A 19,698-nucleotide genomic window follows, 5' to 3' on the forward strand; every position below is an offset into this window, starting at 1 on the left:
GAGCTGTGATTGACTGCAAATGTTCAGTTCCACTTACAGCCAACAAATAATCATTCCTACAACATGCGAACTCCTGACACTCAAAAATATGCAAAACAAAAAACAAAAACAAAAAAACCCTGACAAAAAACCCCACTGAGCTCATCAGATGAAAGGTCCTACAAAATACTTAATAATTAGTCACAGTCTCTAAATATTCAAAGCATTGCACAGAGAGTTGTTTACAGAAATCTAATTACACCCCCACACAGACCTATGGTCACATGGCTGGTTTTCTGGCTCTCAGGAACCTATAAGGAAAAATAAAGCTTAACCAATGTCATTGGCTTCTTTTTAAGTTCAGTCTTCATGTTATTGATTCAAATAAAACTGAAGCTTAAAAGAACATTTAAGAAATGCAAAACCACATTAAATAAAAGAGACGGCAAAGTATACCGAAAGAAATCCAAATTTAAATCAGAAACCCACAAAAGCCGAGTGTTCAGATGGAAGGCTCAAATTCTAGTCTTCAATCATGCTATTGTACTTAAGTGTTGTTCAGTATTCAATATGTTCAATATTCTGAAAACTTCGTATAAAGAATGCTCTAATCTGCCATACTTCTGCACTATAAAGAATTAAAATAGATTACACATATAAATCAACTCCTGCAGTATAGCCATCTAGCTATGTTTTCATCTCATGCTCATCAACAGGCTATCTGAGCACCCTTTGTGGGGTTTCACCATACTCTTAACACAGAGTTTTGTGCCTAAAGTCCTATTGAAGGGGAAACGTCAAAGTTCTGTTTCATAAGCAGTGCACTCATAAGTCTGAGCATGAAATTCTGGCCCCCCGAAATTAATGGGAGTTTTGCCATTGACTTCAGTAGAGCCAGGATTCCTCCTTGGATGCTTAGCCAAAAAAATATTATCACAGTCTTCTGAAGCACTTGAGTTACCTGGATGTACAAGATACCATATTGTATGTTGTCACTTTCACTTCTAGCCATAGCCAAAGTTAGCATATCTATGTGAAGTACATGGATGTAAAAATGTTTGAAATAGTTCTCCAAACATTTTTAGACCCCAAAATCCAGTAGGTGTTATTAAAAAGTGAAGTATTTGGACCACATCGTCAACTATGCCAATTTACACCATGTAAGGATCTGACTGCTTATCACAGAAGGTCCAAAGACCTTACAGGTCCAAAGGGAGGCCCCAGGTTCATGTGTAAAAATGAAGTATACCAACGCACCTACATCTTCCATACACCGTTGCTGATACTGTATATATAAACCTGGGTGATTGCTCCTGCAAAAAGCTACTTTAGGGGCCTGAGGAGAAGTACTGAGCCAGAACAGCAGAAGTGACTAAAGTGTCAAAAGTACCACTGATCTGGTAAGATCTCCGCCATTCAAGATAGCAGGGATCTTATGCTATCAACATGTGAGATCTTGGTATGATCAAGTCCAAACTTGAGCCTTACCTTTGACTGACTCTGAACCACAACAGTGAAACTAATCCATATCCAAACACTGGGCCAGAACCTCAGGTAAGGTAAATCAGTATAGTCCCATTGATTTCAATGGAGCCATACTGATTAATACCAACTGAGGATCTGGCCCATGCCTCCTCAAACCATGGCATGACTGTTTTAAATACTCCTATGACACCAGAAAGCTGGCAAATAATGCATATGTTTATTTAAAAAGAAAAGTGGTACTAGTCAATTGTAACTGAGATCTTGTGTACTAAGTTTTAGGTCAGAGCAAATTTTTATAGGTAAGTTACATAAAAAGTAAGAAGATTCAGTTTATATTGCTATGAACATGGTCAAAAGCCCTTACACGGAGGGGAATTAATGAACTCTGCTGAAGTAAAAAGACTTTGTGATAACTTGTCTGTGACATTAGCAGATTAACTCAGTTTAGATATATCTTAGTTATATTTCCCACGGTGGGGTCATATATTGTAATATAGTTCCTTAGTGTTTAAATCAAAGTCCAAAAGACTCACACAAGCATTTGATGAAAACTGGCATTTAATACAAGCCAGTTAGGACATACTGTAAAAGAAAACCATTTCAAAACAACTTTTTGTTTGCTTGTAAAGTTTGAACTTGTGTCTTTGCCGTTCACCTAAATATCATGCTTTTTATCTGCTATTTTTAAATATGCTAAGCATTCGAGACATTCCCAGTATTCATAACAATGCTACTTTTTTTTTTTTGCGATACAAGATCATAAAGATACACCACTATATAGCAGACATATTTACTATAATCCTTCTGCTACTATATTGGGAGAAATGTATTCACTGCTGTGACCAACAGGTGCTTTCTAAAATACTTGCCATAGTTCTTCTATATGTTCATGATCGACTTTAAGTGTATTTTAATATACTACACTATATAGGGTGAGCGTTTTCTCTATCTTCACTGAAACTGATACATGATTTTTTTATTAAATAACTGCTGATTTATTCTTGGGATTAAATGTGTTCAAATGACAAGCAACTCGAAAACCTAAACAAAAGGGCTAACGAGTGCATGTGCTTCCTCTTTACTGATTAGTGCACTGTTTTCTAGCACATGATACCCAGGATGTGTTCCTGCTGAGCATTTTCTTTTATGACATCACACAATCAGATGTGAGCAATTCAACGGAATATGTAGCTCACAGTCTGGTGCGAATGAATAACTCCGAGTCATTTTGTGAAGATAAATTGTCAAAAACTTTGTGGTTCTTTTAATGTTCTCTGATCTCATATGGTTGCAAAGAGGACTGCTTGCTTCAGTGCAGAATAAAGGGTTCCAGGAAAAAGAAACTAAAGCAGGACTAAAATTGTATCAGCCAAGTCATGATTAAAAATGGCAAAAATGAAATTGAGAGAACTAAAAATTCAATACTTCCTTCCTCACAAAAATGAGTTTGCCTACATGTTTGTGCCTGTTGTATACACATATATATGATTATAGATGGAGCTGGCAGCAAAAGCTACAGCCAAGTTTCCTAATATTTTCCATTATAATGCTGTTGTCAGGTGCTTATAATTTTGAGAAACTTTAGCCATTTGGCCTGAAATTTCCCATGCTGGTTGCCTGCCTCAGATTGATTTCTTTTTTCTTTTCTTTTCTTTTTTCTGGGTGTGGAAAGTTTCAGCAAAAACATCATAGATTAGATAAGGATTGGGGAAAAAATACATTGTTCCTGCCGATGTTTAAACTTTCTGACAGCTATTTCACTAAGAACCTTAGTGCCAGCCTGCTTTGGAACAGGAACTGACCTGGGATCAACAGGGAGATCAACCTAGGATTAGAGAGTTGTTTTTTGCTGTCCCCATTAAAAGCCACCAAAATTTGGTCGGGTTATATGACTTTGAAAATCAGTTTGTACAAGTGCAGTAGATACTTGTCAGAGGCTGGCAGCTAAATTCTCTGAACAATCTGTCAGCACTAAGCATGCTGTAGCCTGCAATGGCTCTTCCTCATAGCTGGAGAATTCTGGAATTGAGAGCAGGGAACTAGTCCTTCCTGTTCGCTCAATGCTACTGCTGCTGGTGTCCAGGGAAAGAAGCCTATATAACCAGATGACCCCCCAGAATCTGGTAGAGAACTCATATTTTGATTCATAACATTTCTCTGTTGTAAGCACATATCTGTGAAACCCATTGGCAAGCAGGTATCTGTCTCACATATACCCCCCTTCTAGTGGCTGGTCCACATAGAGAATACCAGTTACCCTGTTAGAGGTGTGTGCTGTGGCTCTTAAGGTTCCTACCTTGCTGATGAACCCTGTGGGCACCAATATGGTTCCACATGGTGGAATGTCATCTTCTTTTTTAAACACACAAAAACTACATTAAGAAAATGTTAAGGTTACTAAGTCAAGCACTAAGAACTTAAGAAATGCCAGACTTAACATTGCCTATGCCATTTGAATTTTGCTTCCTTGTGCATATGCTTTACGATACAGTATTTAAGACCTTTAACCACATTTGAGGAATTGACCCAGGAGCAAGCAGAACAGAAGGTTTAATTTCTAAGATATATACAATTTTGATTGAAAAAGATGTAGAGAAGAAAAAGACTGACATGAAAAAAATGGGAGAGGGATTCTGACAAAGAAATTGATCTGGAAGAGGGGGTCTCTAAATGGGAAAACTGCCCTGGAGTACTAGATTCTATCTCTGCCTCTGAGTGTCCCCCCCCCCCCCCAGTCTGATGCTGATCAAGTCCTTTAACCCAAACTTTTCACAGGTGGCCAATAATTGTTCCTCATTTTCTGAATGCCCAACATGAGATGTTTAGGTCCAGATTTGCATAAGTGATGAGCACTCACAACTGCAACTGAAGCAAGTGAGAGCTGTGCTTTGAACTCATATAAAATTCTATACACATGCTAATTACTCTGGAAAATCAGGCCCAAGTGTCTCAAACTGGCACCCAAATTAATGGAGACTTTTGCCAATATTGAAAAGCTTCTCATTCTGTGCACTGAATCAGGTAAAGATCATGTGGAAAAATAGTACGTGATCACATAAATTAAGATTGTATCACAGTGCAAATACACATAATGGGGGCACGTAAGGTTATTTGGACACCCTGAATTGTGGCATTTCCTGACCTTTGACTTTAGAATGTAAACATTCTTTTAAAATAACAATATTTTGTAAAATATTCACACATACACATTGTGAAAATGGTACATATAGAGGACTTTAAGTATTTCAATAGCATTGGTGAATTACTATACTAAGTCCGTATTATATTATTCTAAGTATATAATTGGTATTTAATGGAATCAGTTCTGTTTCTTTGTGGACAAACTACACATGTAACTATTTTAATTTTTCTACAGCCCACTAAGCATATCCTTGGTGACTTGATCATTAAAAGGAGACAACAGTGATTTTTGCCAAGCAACTCTGAGTTTAGATTCTTGGCCAAATTGGTAAATGCACTGATGGGTTTAGTGGAGCAATTCAGCCTGATTTAGGTACATAACAGTTTCAGCTATAAGAGAGACAAAAGGCTTCTTTCAGCCCCAATTCTAACTCCCTCTAATTCCCCAGTTTTGTTAGCCAATTTTTCCAATAAATAAACTGGATGACAATATATATCCCTGACAGATTTCCCTTGTAAAGGAAAATACCATAGAGGCTAATGAAACTGTTTTAATTTCTGCCCCATTGTACAGAGTGGACACTCAGTTTTCCAGTATCCTGACTATAGACGATCAAAAGCCTTTTCCTGCCAAGCTGGGGCATGCACAAGGGGGCGGGGGGAAAGCCTCTCAATAATTGACAGGGGCAAAGAGTTCCTCCAGCCCCGGGGGGTTGCAGTGGGGAAATCATTCTCTTCCAGCCCTGGAGTTGCCGTGGGAGCTGACAGCTCCTCTGGCCCTGGGGCCATGGTGCGGGCACAGAACATGCCCCCACAAAAGCAGTGAAATTTAAATTCCTGTGCATGCCCCTGCAACCAAGTGAGACCAACACATATAGCTTCCACACCTTCTTACCTTCCCTAGTAAATGCAATGCCCTTCTTAGTTTATAGCTGTACACGTCCATAGACAAAATCATATTGGTTTCAGCGCATACAATTCTGGACTCTATGCTCCTAGCCAGTTCTATAGCTATAGTGTAGAAGTCACTATTTAGAAGAGATGTTGGCTTTTAATAAGTGGAAAGAAGTGCATACTCAGACATTGCAATGACGGAAGTCATATAAGTATGCAGGATAGATAGGAGAAACTGCCCTGCTGTTTGAACAATACTGATATTGTGGCCTTTCTGAGAGAACTTGTGAGTGATCCCTTTTCATGTGCCTCTATCTAGATGCATCTCAAACAGTAAAGATTTCAAAGTTATTTTAAAAACTTACAAGAGACCCATTCAGCCCAGTGGTCTTTGCCCTGCTATGGGAAAACAGATTGCCTTGTTTTGCTTTCCAAAATGGACACTCATAAAACTTCAATGATAATATCTGGGCCTTGAAGAGTAGGTCTTCTGAAAGTGACTGCATTAAAAATGGCACCATTTTGCTTGGTGGATCTGTATCTTTTGTGTACCCAGAATCATGCTTCCTTACAGCAGTGACTAAAACACATTTCTACTGCTTTTTTCACTTGTGTTAGCACTGCAGAGCCAGCACAGTGGAGAGAGAGAGATGGATTCTAGAATTTATTGCATACTTCTACTAAATTCCAATTACAGCCAATTGTGTACATCTGCGCAAATCCAGTGAAAGCATGGGGTTAGTCAAGAAACACCGGGGGCAAATTAGAAGGCAAGGAGGTTGCACAAGTACAACTGAGGTCAGAAATTGGCCTGTAGAGGAGGCCTCAGGCATAAGAAGGAAGGAACTCAAGTTGGCTTTCAAATTCCCAGACTGAATGTGTAGTAATGGTATTTAGGGAGGAAGTTCCCACTCCTATATTTCTTAAATATATATATATATATATTTCCATTGTATATATATTCTATTGTAATACATATATTCTATTGTAATCTGATTTCAGAATATAAACCATTTCAGAGTATAACACACTTTAATGGAAAAACTGGCTTGGAACTACTCGGATGTGTAAACATCAATATGATATCCAGAATGTATATAACTGATTTCACTGCAATATTTACAGATTTGACCTTTGGTATCCTTAATCCAAATTCCTCATATTTTTAAAAATAAACCATAATACTTTATTTAGTATCGACTCCTCAAAACCAAAGGTTGAAACACAGAGAAGTTCCCAGCTTCTCAGCATTTCACACCAGTGTGTGCATGATGGCAGTATATGGGTGTCATGCTATCCATTCCTCTCTGTGCAGATTCTGTTTTCCTTCACTGGGCAGGGGCACAGGCGATACAATTTGGAGGTTGAATTTTGCCTGTAAATTCGATGAGGAAAATACAGAATATTTGTTGAGTCCTCTCCCCCAGAAAGAAAAAAAAAAGTTTCCTCATCTATAATTTTTATTTCTCAGAGTGGAGGGTATCACTGGGTTTGGACACAACTCATAGGTTTTAGTTGCTAAATTCACCATAAGGAAGGCAATCCAAGCTTTCTACGCCCATCCCTTCCTTTCTCCTTTCATATAGTCAAAGACTTTTAAGTTAAAAAGGGACCATTATGATCATCTAGTCTGACTTCCTGCATGACACAGGCCATAGAATTTCACTTAGTACTTCCTGAATCAAATCCATAGCTTCTGTTGGATCTAGAACATATAATTTAGAAATACATCCACTCTTGACTTAAAGACTTGAACTGATGGTGAAGCCACCATATCCTTACAAATTGTTCCAGTGGTTAATTACTCTCATTGTTAACCATTTGCACCTTATTTCCAGTCTGAATTTTTCTAGCTTCAACTTCCAAACTGTGTCTATTGTTATGCTTAGCCTGTAGATTAGAAATCCTCCATTATCAGAAATAGTTTCTTATTTAGATACTTACAGACCATGATCAAGTTACCTTTTAATGTTCTCTTTGATCAGCTAAATAGATTGAGCTTCTTTAGTCTCTTAATATAAGGCTTGTTTTCCAGACCTCAAGTAATTCTTGCAGCTCTTTTATGAAACCTTTCCAATATGTCACCATCCTTTTTAAAGGCAGGCACACTTGCAAATAAAAACAATGATGGTAGATCTAGCTTCAGGCATACCAGCCTTGCTAGTGTCCATTCAATGAGATCCACAGAGTTTCATGTGGAACTCTAGGGACCACACTCGAACCATCAAGTGTTTCTAGATTTGAAGCATTTCACACAAAACTAAAATGTTCTTTACAAACAAACAATTTTCACAAAGTATATAATCCCTGTTATATGAAGGAAAATATTCTCTGTACAGTCACTTTCATGAATATGGATTAAAAAAGGGGAAAACATTGATTTCTAAAGAACAATTCTAAGTGCAGATTCTTGGCCAAATTGGCAAAAAGCATCAAGTGGCTTGGTGGATTTTGATATACAACTTTACTTTGCAATGTCTAGCCATCATGTCTCCAATAGCAGGGATTCACCAGTGCTTTAAAACCAAACCCAATGTTCCTAATTTGAGAAAAAACTGCTCCCTCTTTTGGACAGGGATAGGCATACCATTCTGTTCATTCAAGGAAGGAGAAGGGCAAGTGCCATTCTTAAGTGCAAAATTCTGGTATCTCCTGTTGTTCTAAATCTGGTAGATAAATCTAGATGAAAGAGAAAACCCCTTGGTGGATGGCTGAACAAAGGTGTCCTAGTTTAGTTCCCACTTGTCAATTGACAGCATCCGTGAGCCCTGAAGTTTGTGGTGATCATTACGTATGTGACTCTGGTATGGAGGCCCTGTTTTTCTAGAACGCTTTTAGTGGCTTTGTGGTTTGGATTAGTGTTCTTTGTTTCTCCCAGCAATTTTTGTGTATTCAGCAATGAACATTTGTCACCCTCAATGTGAATGTGCTCCTGGGACTTTTGTGAAGAAGACTTTGATTATATTAGTGACTGTTTTGAAGGCATCATCAAAGTCTGATAAAAATTTAGTGCCATTGTTCAGGTAGAAGAATTGAAAGATTTAGGGGTGCCCCACTGGCCACAGGCTTACTATGTGCACATTGCCAACATGAGAATGAACTGTAGACACTGAAAAGGAAGTATTTGGGTAGATCACTGCAAGGAAATAATTAAAAACTAGATTTTTAGGAACTAAAATTGTGGGTGAATTACCAACTAAGGTGTCTTAAAAGTCATCTCCGAAACAGACAAGAGTCAAAGAGAGCACTAAGAAGGTATTTTGTTTGTTGTTGGTTAATTATGAATCAGTGCTGGCAATATGACTGGATTATCTATAGAGAGAATGCGCTCACTACAGCTTTCCATACAGTGTGCTTTGTCCACCTGTCTGAAATAAAAGGGGCATGGCCCCTTTAAGAGATTCCCCCTACAATGGGGGGCAAGGGTTGGGGGAAAGTTTACAGGGACAGACAGGAAGAGCTGGAAGCAGTTAGTGGCCAGGTCAGGAGCAAGTCACTGTGCTGCCCTTCTTGCTGACAAGAGGTGGGGTGGTATTTATACCCCATGCAGCCCTGGAGAAGCCCTTTTTAACTGGTATTGGGCTGACACCACCCACAAACTTGGCAAAAGGACCAGGTTTCCTCATGATCCACTGCAAGCATTTTGCTAGTTGCACTTTTCTTTGGGGGCTGGGAAAAATTTTTTCCCTCACTTCCAGATTGGTTGAGGCAGGGTGAGGGGTTTTGCCTTCCCCACAGTGAGTCTGGGACGTGGTGGGGTGGAGCAGTGGGGTTAAGGTTATAAAGTCACAATTTAGTATGCAAAACTTGTGGCGGATGTCCAGTGCAGGTACTCACTATGGAAGGGATATGGTTATCAGATAGAATTGATTGATGAAGGATTTGAAGGAAAGCATCCCTTAAGGGAGCTGATTAAGGGAGCTGGGGGTCCTATGTCTCATACAGCAGGGAGCCAACTTCCCTCCTTTTCCTAGCCTCTGTTAAGGGAGATGAAGTAGTAGGGTTTGGGGTTCCCACATGTGGACCAGTGGGGAGCATCAGCTGATGCTCCCCTTCTTTTACAGCTCCCTTTCACCCCATACAAGGAGAGGTGTCAGGTTCCCAGCCATGGTATAGCTGGAATTTCAATGGGGATTATATTCAAATGATTAAGGAAATGATGATGACCTGCACTTTACAATTTATTGCCGGGTACTCCCAGATATTTTACACGAATAAAGTTGCAGCCTAATTAAACCACATCCATTGCCTGCTGTGTTTTTTCGGTCGTGGCAGGATAAGTTACGTTTTCAGCAGCAGGACACCCAGGTAAATGCCCTCGTTCTTCACATAAGCTAGAGGCGGAGCACAGATAGCTTTATTCCTGAAGGCTGCCAATGTCCCCAATGGACTTTTCCAGCGCTGTGAAGTCCTGAGGCATAAGTATGTCCTGCCCATGAGCTTTTGACTGCAACCAGGAGTGGGATGAGACACTGGGCCACTACAGCACACAAAGATTCCCTCTGCACAGGAGGAACATTAAGTGGACAAAACTACTAGGTTTCTAGCTACTCTGTGGTGCCAAAGAAGAAGCACAAAGCAGCCACTGTCGATCCATGCATCGGCATTTACGTACTTGACTTTTATTGTTTTATTTTACATCACATTCCACTTTTATTGTTTTATTTTTATTGTTTTATTTTACATTTTCAGTCAGAACACTTTGTCCTGGGGCACTTTTATTGAAAATGTCATAGAAAGAGAATGCAATCGTAGCACATTTGGGGGGAGTTCTATGGCCTGTATTATACAGGCACTCAGACTAGATGATCACAATGGTTCCTTCTGGCCTGGGAACCTATGAATCTAGCAATATGAATTATTAAGCAAATTAAGGAGAAAAGTGGAGAGCTACCCCACTGGGAGAGTTACAAGTTTACTGGGGTGTAGGAGGGGAGAAAGCAAAGGCAAACAGTGATCATCCTATGAAGTAAAAGAAACAGCAAAGTGATGCCAGGAAAGCAAGCATATGGCAAACAGCTATGGAAAAGGAAGCAGCTAGATTCAGTAGCTAGGGCACAGTACAAGCTACAAGTACTCAGGAGACTCAGGAGCTCTTACCAGCTCTCCCATTACTGTATTCCGTTGGGCAAACCTCTTAACATCTCACAACCTCCATTTTCCCATCTGCAAAACTGAAGAAAATGATGCTTCCCAACCCTGGTGGGCTGCTTTAAGATCTACAGGTCTAAAATGCTATTAAAACGCTAACAAGGGAGCCAGCATGGCCTAGCACACAGAGTTCAATTCCCAGCCCCCGTGTGACCTTGGGCAAGTCTTTACTTCTCCACAGTTTTGTTTTTCCTCCTGCCCTGAACATGTGTCTTGGCTCATCAGGACAGTGATTGACTTTTACGACTCGCCTGCATAGTGCCTAGCACAATGGGGCTCCAGTCTCAGCTGGTACCTCTACTTTTTGCTGTAATACAAGCAATGAATAATAATAACTCTGTGTGTGTGTGTTGTTATACAAAGTTAGAAAGCAGAGATAACACTAGATGATACTGTTAATGATTTTGGTTTCTGTCAAAGTTTAAAAAACAACCACATCATTACTTAGTTTCATTTTACCTAAAAATCTCTCCTTATTCTTTTTCCAGTTTACAAAAAAAAAAAAAAAAAACCTTGCCTAAAAATAGGTGACTAAATGTAAACACTCTTGATAATCTCCAATTCCCACTTTCTTGTCCAGTTTCAGTAGTTTGCTAGTACTGCAACCTCACCAAAAGACGTACCCAAATCTTCTCACTCCCAAAGCTTTGCCAGCAGCGAACGTGTGCAAATTATTCACATATTATTTGAATGTGAAGAAGCAGCTACAATTCCTTGGAATTGGTCTAGTGGAGCAGTTCAAAGACAGTGCAGTGTTGATATCAAATGATTGCCACAGATGAGAGGTGATGTAACTGAAAATCAGATTTTGTACCTGTCATTTCCACAACCTGCTAATGAAGTTCTCTTGTATTAAGCCTGGAGTTTACTAACCAATCAAGACAGCAAAAAATGAACAAGCTTCCATCTGAATCACAGTCAATTAAGGCTAGCTGCCAGAGAGTATTAACCTGCCTTTAGCTGGCAGCCAGTTATAGCTCAGAGAGCTATATGCCCAACATGCATATTTCTGAAAATATTGGAGTCAGTGTGTTTAAATGGACTTCAGAGTGGGTAAGCCAGAAGGCTATTTATATTCAAAAATAAGTTGGCAAGGCCTGTATTTCAAACCAGCTGTCCAGACACAAAGGTTCCCCTTAAAATTTGTTCTTGGGTTTATTGCCTTTCAAACTGAAGTTAAATGAAATTATCTGGATTTTCAGGAGAATATCAGGTTTGTTACAGCAGTTCACTATGTTAACTGGGACTCACGAAATTTTGTTGCTCAGCTAACTCAAGACCCTGAGCTAGTTTGTACCAAAGTGAATTGACAAGCACCAAACATATGCATAAAGGTATCAGGAAGATTAAAAGAGAATTAGTAGTTTATAGTAAACATGGGTTTGAGTATTCCACAGTTAAACAAAATAAATAATCATTAAAAAGCATCTTAACAAAGAGAAGAGATTCTAATATTTACTAAGAATATATGTTATTCTTACCATTTGAGACTGGCTCCTGGGACAGCCATTGATATCTTCAACCTTTTCATTGGCTAAAGAAAAACAATAACGTGAAAAAAACCCACAAGAATAAATGGGGGGGGGAGGAGAAAAACAACAGAAGAAGAATAGAAAACGCAAAGCAATAAAATATGCAGGGGTTTGTTGACACAGAGCTCCCTTCCAAGTACAGTACAGCCCTACAGTAACAACACTCTTGTTAGCAGCAGTTTCTTCCACATGCACAAATCATGCAAAAGGGAAGTGTGAAGGAGGTTGCTGCTAATTCTTCAGCCCCTGCCAAATGACTGCTGACATGAAATCTTCCAAAATTGTCTTTGCAGGGTCAGGATACAGTTTCAAGGCATCCCAGAAAGCATGAGCCACGCCAATTAACAAAATGCACACATGGGAAACATATGCTTTAATGCAGCATTCATTTCTGACAATTCAAAGTGTATAAGAAACAGTTTGGGCCATTTAAAGTATAGTACACACACACACACACACACAAATATTAAGACAAGTTAAAAACACGTACATTTCAGAGATATATGGACCAAGTCAGGATGTATTATTTGGGTTCATCCGATTGTTAAATACATCCAACTTAAGTTATATATCCCTCCCCCCACCTCATGCAAGGAGTCAGCTCATGCTGCTTCTCTGAGCACAGGTCTTACCAATGATCTGGATGATTTCTGCTAGCAGAACTCCATCTGCAATGTCCTGTTGCAAATCCTTGATCAGCCGCTTGTGGCCAGATTTTGCTAGGTAGTGGTTAGCCCAATCAGTGTAAATCTGCAGAGCAGAGGAGAAGGAAGGAGGGAGAGAGGGGAAAAGAGAAAGAAGACAATAAAAACTGTTAAGACAAATGTTGGCTTACATATGAGAACTAATCTGCATCACATTCCACTTTAAGAAGTCAGCACTAAAGGAAACTGTCTTAACATTATTTTAAAAAACACAGTCCTCCCCTCCTCTTGCCATTTTGTCTCTTATTTTAAACTTGAAATGATTCAGTTTGTTTCATGAGTGTTCAAACTCAGTGTGACCAAGAAAAAAATTCCCCTTATGACTATCAAGGAAACTGCTGTCACAGATCAATCACTTCCACCACAACCCCACCACCCTCCAGTTCCATCTCTCTAAATTTACACACACACACACACACTTCAAACAATTTAAAATATTTGATTTTAAAGGAAATGGTAACAGAAATTTGTGTGTGTAATGGTTCACTGGGTTTGATGCTCATGATACTGTATTTGAAATGCTTCTGCTTCATTTTATGCAAATATTCACAACTTCCTGCTGTTCTGCGACAGTTCATTTGCTCTGTTGCCTATAGTTAAGCCTGCTGTAATGTACACAGAAGAGAGTGAGAGCAACAAATGTACAGTAGTCATGTCACTGGAATTACAGCATATAGTCTGGAAGTATGTTGTGTCCATTCTGCATGAAAATTAGGGGTGGGATGAGTTTGACTCGCCCATCTTATTCAGCAACTTGACAGCACAGAAACAACATTTATCGACACAAGGTTAAAAAATGCTAGCTGAAGGGCATCCCAGAACAGAGCAAAGGGAGTGAGAATAATTGTACAGAAAGTGTGCGGATAGACACTGAAACAGAGTGCCCAGCAACGTGTACAGCAGTGGTCACCAACCGGTAGATCGTGATCGACTGGTTGATCCTGGAGCCTCTGACAGTTGATCGCGATCTCCAGCCGCTAAAAGCCCAGTGGCACAGCAGGGCTAAGGCAGGCTCCTTGCCTGCCTTGGTCCCGTACTGCTCCCAGAAGCGGCCAGCATGCCCCTGAGGCCCCTGGGGGGTGGGGAGGAGGCAGGGGTCTCCATGCGCTACTCCTGCCTGCAAGCACTGTCCCCGCAGCTCCCATTGGCCAGGAATGGGAAACTGCAGCCAATGGGAGCTGCAGGGGCTGTGCCTGCAGAGAGGGGAAGCACACAGAGCTATGTGCCCCCCCCAAGGGCTGCAAGAGGTGTGATGGCTGCTTCTGGGAATGGTGTGGGGCCGGGGCAGGCAAGGAGCCTGCCTTAGCCCCACTGCACCACCCTCGGGAGCTGCCAGAGGTAAGTGCTGCCCAGCGGAAGCCCACACCCCTCCTGCACCCCAACTCCCAACCTGAAGCCCCCTCCCAGAGCCAGCACTCCATACCCCCTCTTGCACCCTGAACCCCCTCCTGCACCCAAACTCCCTCCCAGAAACCGCATCCCCTCTTGCACCCTGAATCTCCTCCTGCCCCCTACACTCTGCCCCATCCTGAAGCCCCCGCCTGCACCCAAACTCCCTCTCAGAGACCGCACCCTCTCTTGCACCCCAACCCCTTGCCCCAGCCTGGAGCCCCCTTCCACACTCCAAACCCCTCGGTCCCAGCCCAGAGCCTGCACCCTCTCCCACACTCCAACCCCCTGACTCAGTGAAAGTGAGTGAGGGTGGGGGGAGAGCGAGTGACGGAGGGAGGGGGGAATGGAGTGAGTGGGGCAGGACCTCAGGGAAGGGGCGGGGCCCCAGGGAAAGGGGCAGGGCCGAGCCTGGGTTGCCCTTACATTCAAAAAGTGATTTTGTGTGTAAAAAGGTGGAGACCCCTGATGTACAGTGTACACACATAGAGGGATCAGAGTCGCCTGTTGAAAGGGAGGTGGAAATTACACCTCCATGTGCCAGCAAGGATCACGGCATCTCAGAAAATACTAGGAGTCTTTCCCCTGGGGTTCCTGGCAGGAAGGGGCAGCTGTGGCTACCACTGCAAGCTCAAAAGGAGTGCTGTGCAGCAGTGCCAAATCCATGCCCACCAGCCTTTTCTCAGCCAACATTGCCCTACCTCATGGGCTGCGTTGATCCCCGCTGCTCTCCACCGCTGGCCTAAGGAAAAGTGTAATAACTTACTACTGCAATAGGATCCTCTGCTGGCAAGAGACATCGTAGACTTTGCGGTAATTCTCACCTTCACTATGTACTATACACAAGGACTTTTTACAGTATGTCCATAAACAGTGATATTACCATTGGAAGAAAACACAGAAAACAATGTGTTGCACTTGACATCTTCTTCCATCCAAGGATCTCAACTCAATTTATAAGCAGGCATTTATTTAACCACACAGAATTCTGGGGAGGTAGGGAAACAGTACTATCCCCATTTTACAGATTAAAAACAAAGGCACAAAGCAGTTAACAACTTGCTCACATTACACAGGAAATCTGTGGCTGACACAGGAAGAGAATCCGGGGCTGGATCTCAGTTCTGTACCTTAACCACAAGATCAGCATCTGTTCTCCATCATGATACAATTACTGCACCTCACCATAAAGTATTGCACTTAGAGAGAGAGAGTTTCAAAGTTCCTGGGAACTTTGGTCCCATGTAAGTTCTGTAAGTTCCTGAGCACTTCATTAAAAGGCTCCCTCTCCACTTGGTAATAAGGAATGTCATAAATTACAGGATAACTTGCTTGATCTAATGAGGAAATGTCAATAACTGGTTATCTTGACCACTGTAGAACTTAAAAAAATTTCTCTGCATTACATTCTGGAAATGAAAGAGGGTCTTGCTTTCTCCCATTCCCAAAGAGCACTTCTGTAAGAGTGGCCATGCTAGATTTCCCCTCTTCACCCAGAAAACTGCTTTGTACAGCACCTTGCATTTGTTAACTCTGATTTCATCCACAGTTGTGATGCCCATTCACCTGTCTTAGGAGAGGAGGGAGATGAAAAGCAGCCCCATTAAAATGTTTTTAATCTCTCTAAAACAGTAGTTCTCAAACTGTGGGTTGGGAACCCAAAGTGGGTTGCAACCCCATTGTAATGGCGTTCACAGGGCTGGCGTTAGACTTGCTGGAGCCCAGGACCGAAGTCTGAGCCCCACCGCCCAAGGCCCAAAGCCTAAACCTCAGCCCTGGGTGGTGAGGCTCTGGCTTTGCCCGCCTGCCCCCCCTTCCCCGCCCCCGGGTCATGTAGTAATTTTTTTGTCAGAGGGGGGTCACGATGAAAAGAAGTTTAAGAACCCCTCCTCTAAAACATTTCTAAAGTAGTGTTTCTTTAGCATGTGTGGCCTATACAGAAAGCATGGTTATAAGGAGTGCTCTAAAGATTGCATTACAGCTTATGTGGAACACCATGAATTCATGATAATAAAACCTGTATGTCAAATGTACAGCATCATGCATTCTCTACCACCAGGATTTCAACTTTGAGAGATATTACCTGAAAGAACTGAAGAGAGCCATTCTCTGAACTATTACTATAGTATACTATAATCTGAACTATTTTCTCTACTCCAAAGAAATTGGCCCACTAAACCACATGTAATTTAACATCTGACCCAATTACATTGGGTTAGTTTCATATTACAAATTTAAAAAAAAAAACTTTGTCAAGCATTTCCTTCTTCATGCTGCACACCCAGACATAATCAGCTATGCCAATCCCAATTCTGACAACAACTCAAACGATCCCTCTCACTAAACAGCAGCTGTTTTCTATCTAATATCCAAAGAACAGACAGCATCCTGCAAACAAGCAAAACACCCCAACACTTTCCCTTTTTTCAATATTTTAACAACTTCAAAGAAAAAGTTACAAAGACACCGATATTGAAAGATATTTATCATATAAATCAGAATTTTTCAAAGCAATGTCAGTGGACCACACCTCAGCAGTGAAGCACCCAGGAGATCCTTCACCTACAAAATGGTCCAAGAATGAAAAGGTTAAAATGTTGTTGATATAAATAAAATATCAAACAGCTGGAGTGGAATGTACGGTTTCATTTCCTCTTCTTCTGCAGGGATCACCACCCTGTTATCTGCCTTGCCCTCCTCCCTCTCCCACAGCCCCCATTAGAGAATGCACATCTCATTCAGTCCATTCTTTCAGGGATCCAACTGTTCACAAGTTAGTTGTAAAAAATGAGAAGCATGTATGTCAGATATATGGAACTGTAAGAATGTTATCATGCTGATGTGCTGTTTCTTTTACACCAAACTCTCTGAAGAAAATGGCATGTGAAATAGAGAAGCAGGACTTTATAGTTCATGATTATCAGAATACCTGAGGGGCTGATAATTATCTATCTTTAAAAAGATTCCTTGAGTGTAAACACAAAATGCCCCCACACCCTTTGATAGAAAACTCTCACATCCAGCATATGCAGGATGGAGAAGACACACAAAGACGATGATACAAGTCAACAGTTCCATCTGCTTTTTATTAGGACCCCAATAGTGTGACATGATGAGCACCTTCAAGTGGGAGCTGAGGACTGTGACACAGACGTATCCAGGCAAGTATATTTTCCCTTCGTCCAACCATCTTCTCAATATTGAACCAAAGAGGTCATGTGTATTTTCTGCCAAAAACTAAGAACTAGCTGATTGTCATGGTTATTGTGAGATACTTGTATGGGAAATAACTTAAGAGCCATGTAAAATGTAGATCAGAGGTTCTCAAACTGTGGTCCGCAGAGCTTCATTCAGGAGGTCCGCGGAGAGTTCCCTCTAAGGTGTGCACTTGCCGCATACGAGAGAATGAAGGGCCACCCACCTAATTAGTGGAGACGTTTAGACGTGGCTCCACTAATTAGGTGCCTGGATCCTGGAGAAGACACACATGTAAGGTGAGGTGGTGGCCTCAGGGGGAATAGGGGTTGGGTGGCAGGGTGTAGTGGGCTGAGAAGAGGGGGTGGGGGGAATTGGGGATGTGCAGGGCTGTGGCGGCCAGACAAAGAGGTGACTTTCCCCAGCTCCAGGGTTGTGGCTGCAGGGGAGAAACAGCCACCCTTCCCAGTCTCAGCTCTGTGGCTGCTGTGGCGGGAGAGAGACCCTCCTCCTTCCTAGCCCCAGCTCGGGGGCTGCTGCAGTGGAGGAGAGAGGGAGTGACCCCCTTCTCAGCCCCAGATTGGGGACTGCTGTGGTGGGGGAGAGAGGACACATCCATTGCATTAGAAAGATAAGACTATTGATATTAAAATATGAATTGTGTGCTTTTATTTGTAGAACAAAAAACATTAATTATAATTAAGGGTTTTTTTTGTATTGTGCTTTTATCCAAAGTGCTTTACAATAGTTAGCTAACAGTGCAAACAACATTTGGAAAGATCATTAAGTGGTCCGCCGAGACCCTCAGCAATTTTCAAGTGGTCCGTGAAAAAAAAAGTTTGAGAACCACCCATGTAGATTATTAAATTGCAAAACAATAGACATGAGACTTCTCACCTGAGGCAAGGCGGGGTCTCAAGGCTAACTCAATCAACATGGAGAACAATTGGACATTTGCAGAGACAGCACTTTGCTTGCTGTCTAGACCATGTGGAACCGAGCATTTACAAAAACTAACAAGCCCCTGGAGAGCTCTCTGAATAGGGGAGCCCCTGGGTTCAGAGACAATAGCCTGCAACTGTATCAGAGTAGAAGAAAAAGCACAAGTTGTTATCCATCACAGAGGAAAAAGGTGGATCCCAGCTTTCTAAACTTGGCAGGCACTGCAAGAATTGTCCATTGGGTGAGAAATACCCTATCAGACAGGAAAGTAACTTGTTAATGTCTATAGGCTATTGATTGAATTTTATGGGGTTTTTTTACCTGTAACTTTATGTTTCCAAATCCTTTCATTTGCTTTTATTTGAATTTCTATCTCAAACGCTGTTAAATAAACGTCAATCTGGTTTTGTTACAGACACACCTAAGTGCTAAGGAGACTGTTGAAGTGAGGTGAAAGCAGTGAATTGGGTGCTCTGCTTCCATGGAGGCAGCGGAGCGATGCACATTGCAGGTTTCCAGAAGATAAGGGACTGGCACTCGAGTATAACAAATTGGGATGTAAATCACTAGCCTGCAGGAGGAAAGAGCAGGGCACGTGGAGCCCGAAGCAGAGTGAGCCAGCAGCCAGTGACTGGGGAGCATGTCCCCTTGTGGGCCCCGACAGGGCTCCGTCTCACAGTGGTCACATGGTGCTAATTCACCCTGGACACCTCATGTGACCCCAAAAAGTGTCACAGGATGCTTACCATCTTGCAGAATCTGGCACTAGACCATGTCAGCTTGCATTATTTGTTCAATTATGTTTACAAAAATCTTTTTCTCCTAGAAGTCTTTAAACTGATGGACATGCTGCTTTAAACACAGTGCAAGTCTAAGAAAAAAAACCCACACAAACACCAGAGTGAGTCACTGCTACGCTTCCTCCCAGAGCCATCACTTACTTTACTAATGCAGTCTTATTACTGCTTGTTGGAATGAACTACAGACTTACTCATTTCTTTGACAATGAGTTTCCTCTCTTGCCACTGTTCTTTACATACACGTCTGACAAAAGACTATTCAACTTCAACATTAGGCTTGAACAGTTAACAATGTAAACAGGGAGTCTATGTTATCTGTGCCATAGAGGGCCAGTCTCAACAACACGATAACAGAAAAGAACAAATTCTGTATCTGTGTGGTCCCAGTGTCTGTGATGATTTAACTACTTGCAATGCTGAAATAGAGCAATTTGAACTAGGGCACAGGCCTTCTCAAGTTACATTGGTTTCCCCTAGCATTCTTGA

General features: G+C 41.6%; 1 protein-coding gene across 3 annotated transcripts in view; it reads right to left on the reverse strand.

The window, feature by feature from the left end:
- NAV3 (neuron navigator 3) overlaps window positions 1-19,698 on the reverse strand; it is a 366,054-nt gene that overhangs the window by 241,372 nt on the left and 104,984 nt on the right. For all 3 annotated transcript variants that reach the window (XM_084632115.1, XM_084632114.1, XM_084632113.1), the window contains exons 2-3: window positions 12,815-12,932; window positions 12,132-12,184 (exon numbers count right to left, since the gene is read on the reverse strand). In XM_084632115.1, the coding sequence (XP_084488241.1) occupies window positions 12,132-12,184; window positions 12,815-12,932 (171 nt within the window). The remainder of the gene's footprint in view (window positions 1-12,131; window positions 12,185-12,814; window positions 12,933-19,698) is intronic.

Source organism: Lepidochelys olivacea, assembly GCF_965140295.1.
Source record: "Lepidochelys olivacea isolate rLepOli2 genome assembly, chromosome: 1".
NCBI classification, from domain to species: domain Eukaryota; kingdom Metazoa; phylum Chordata; order Testudines; family Cheloniidae; genus Lepidochelys; species Lepidochelys olivacea.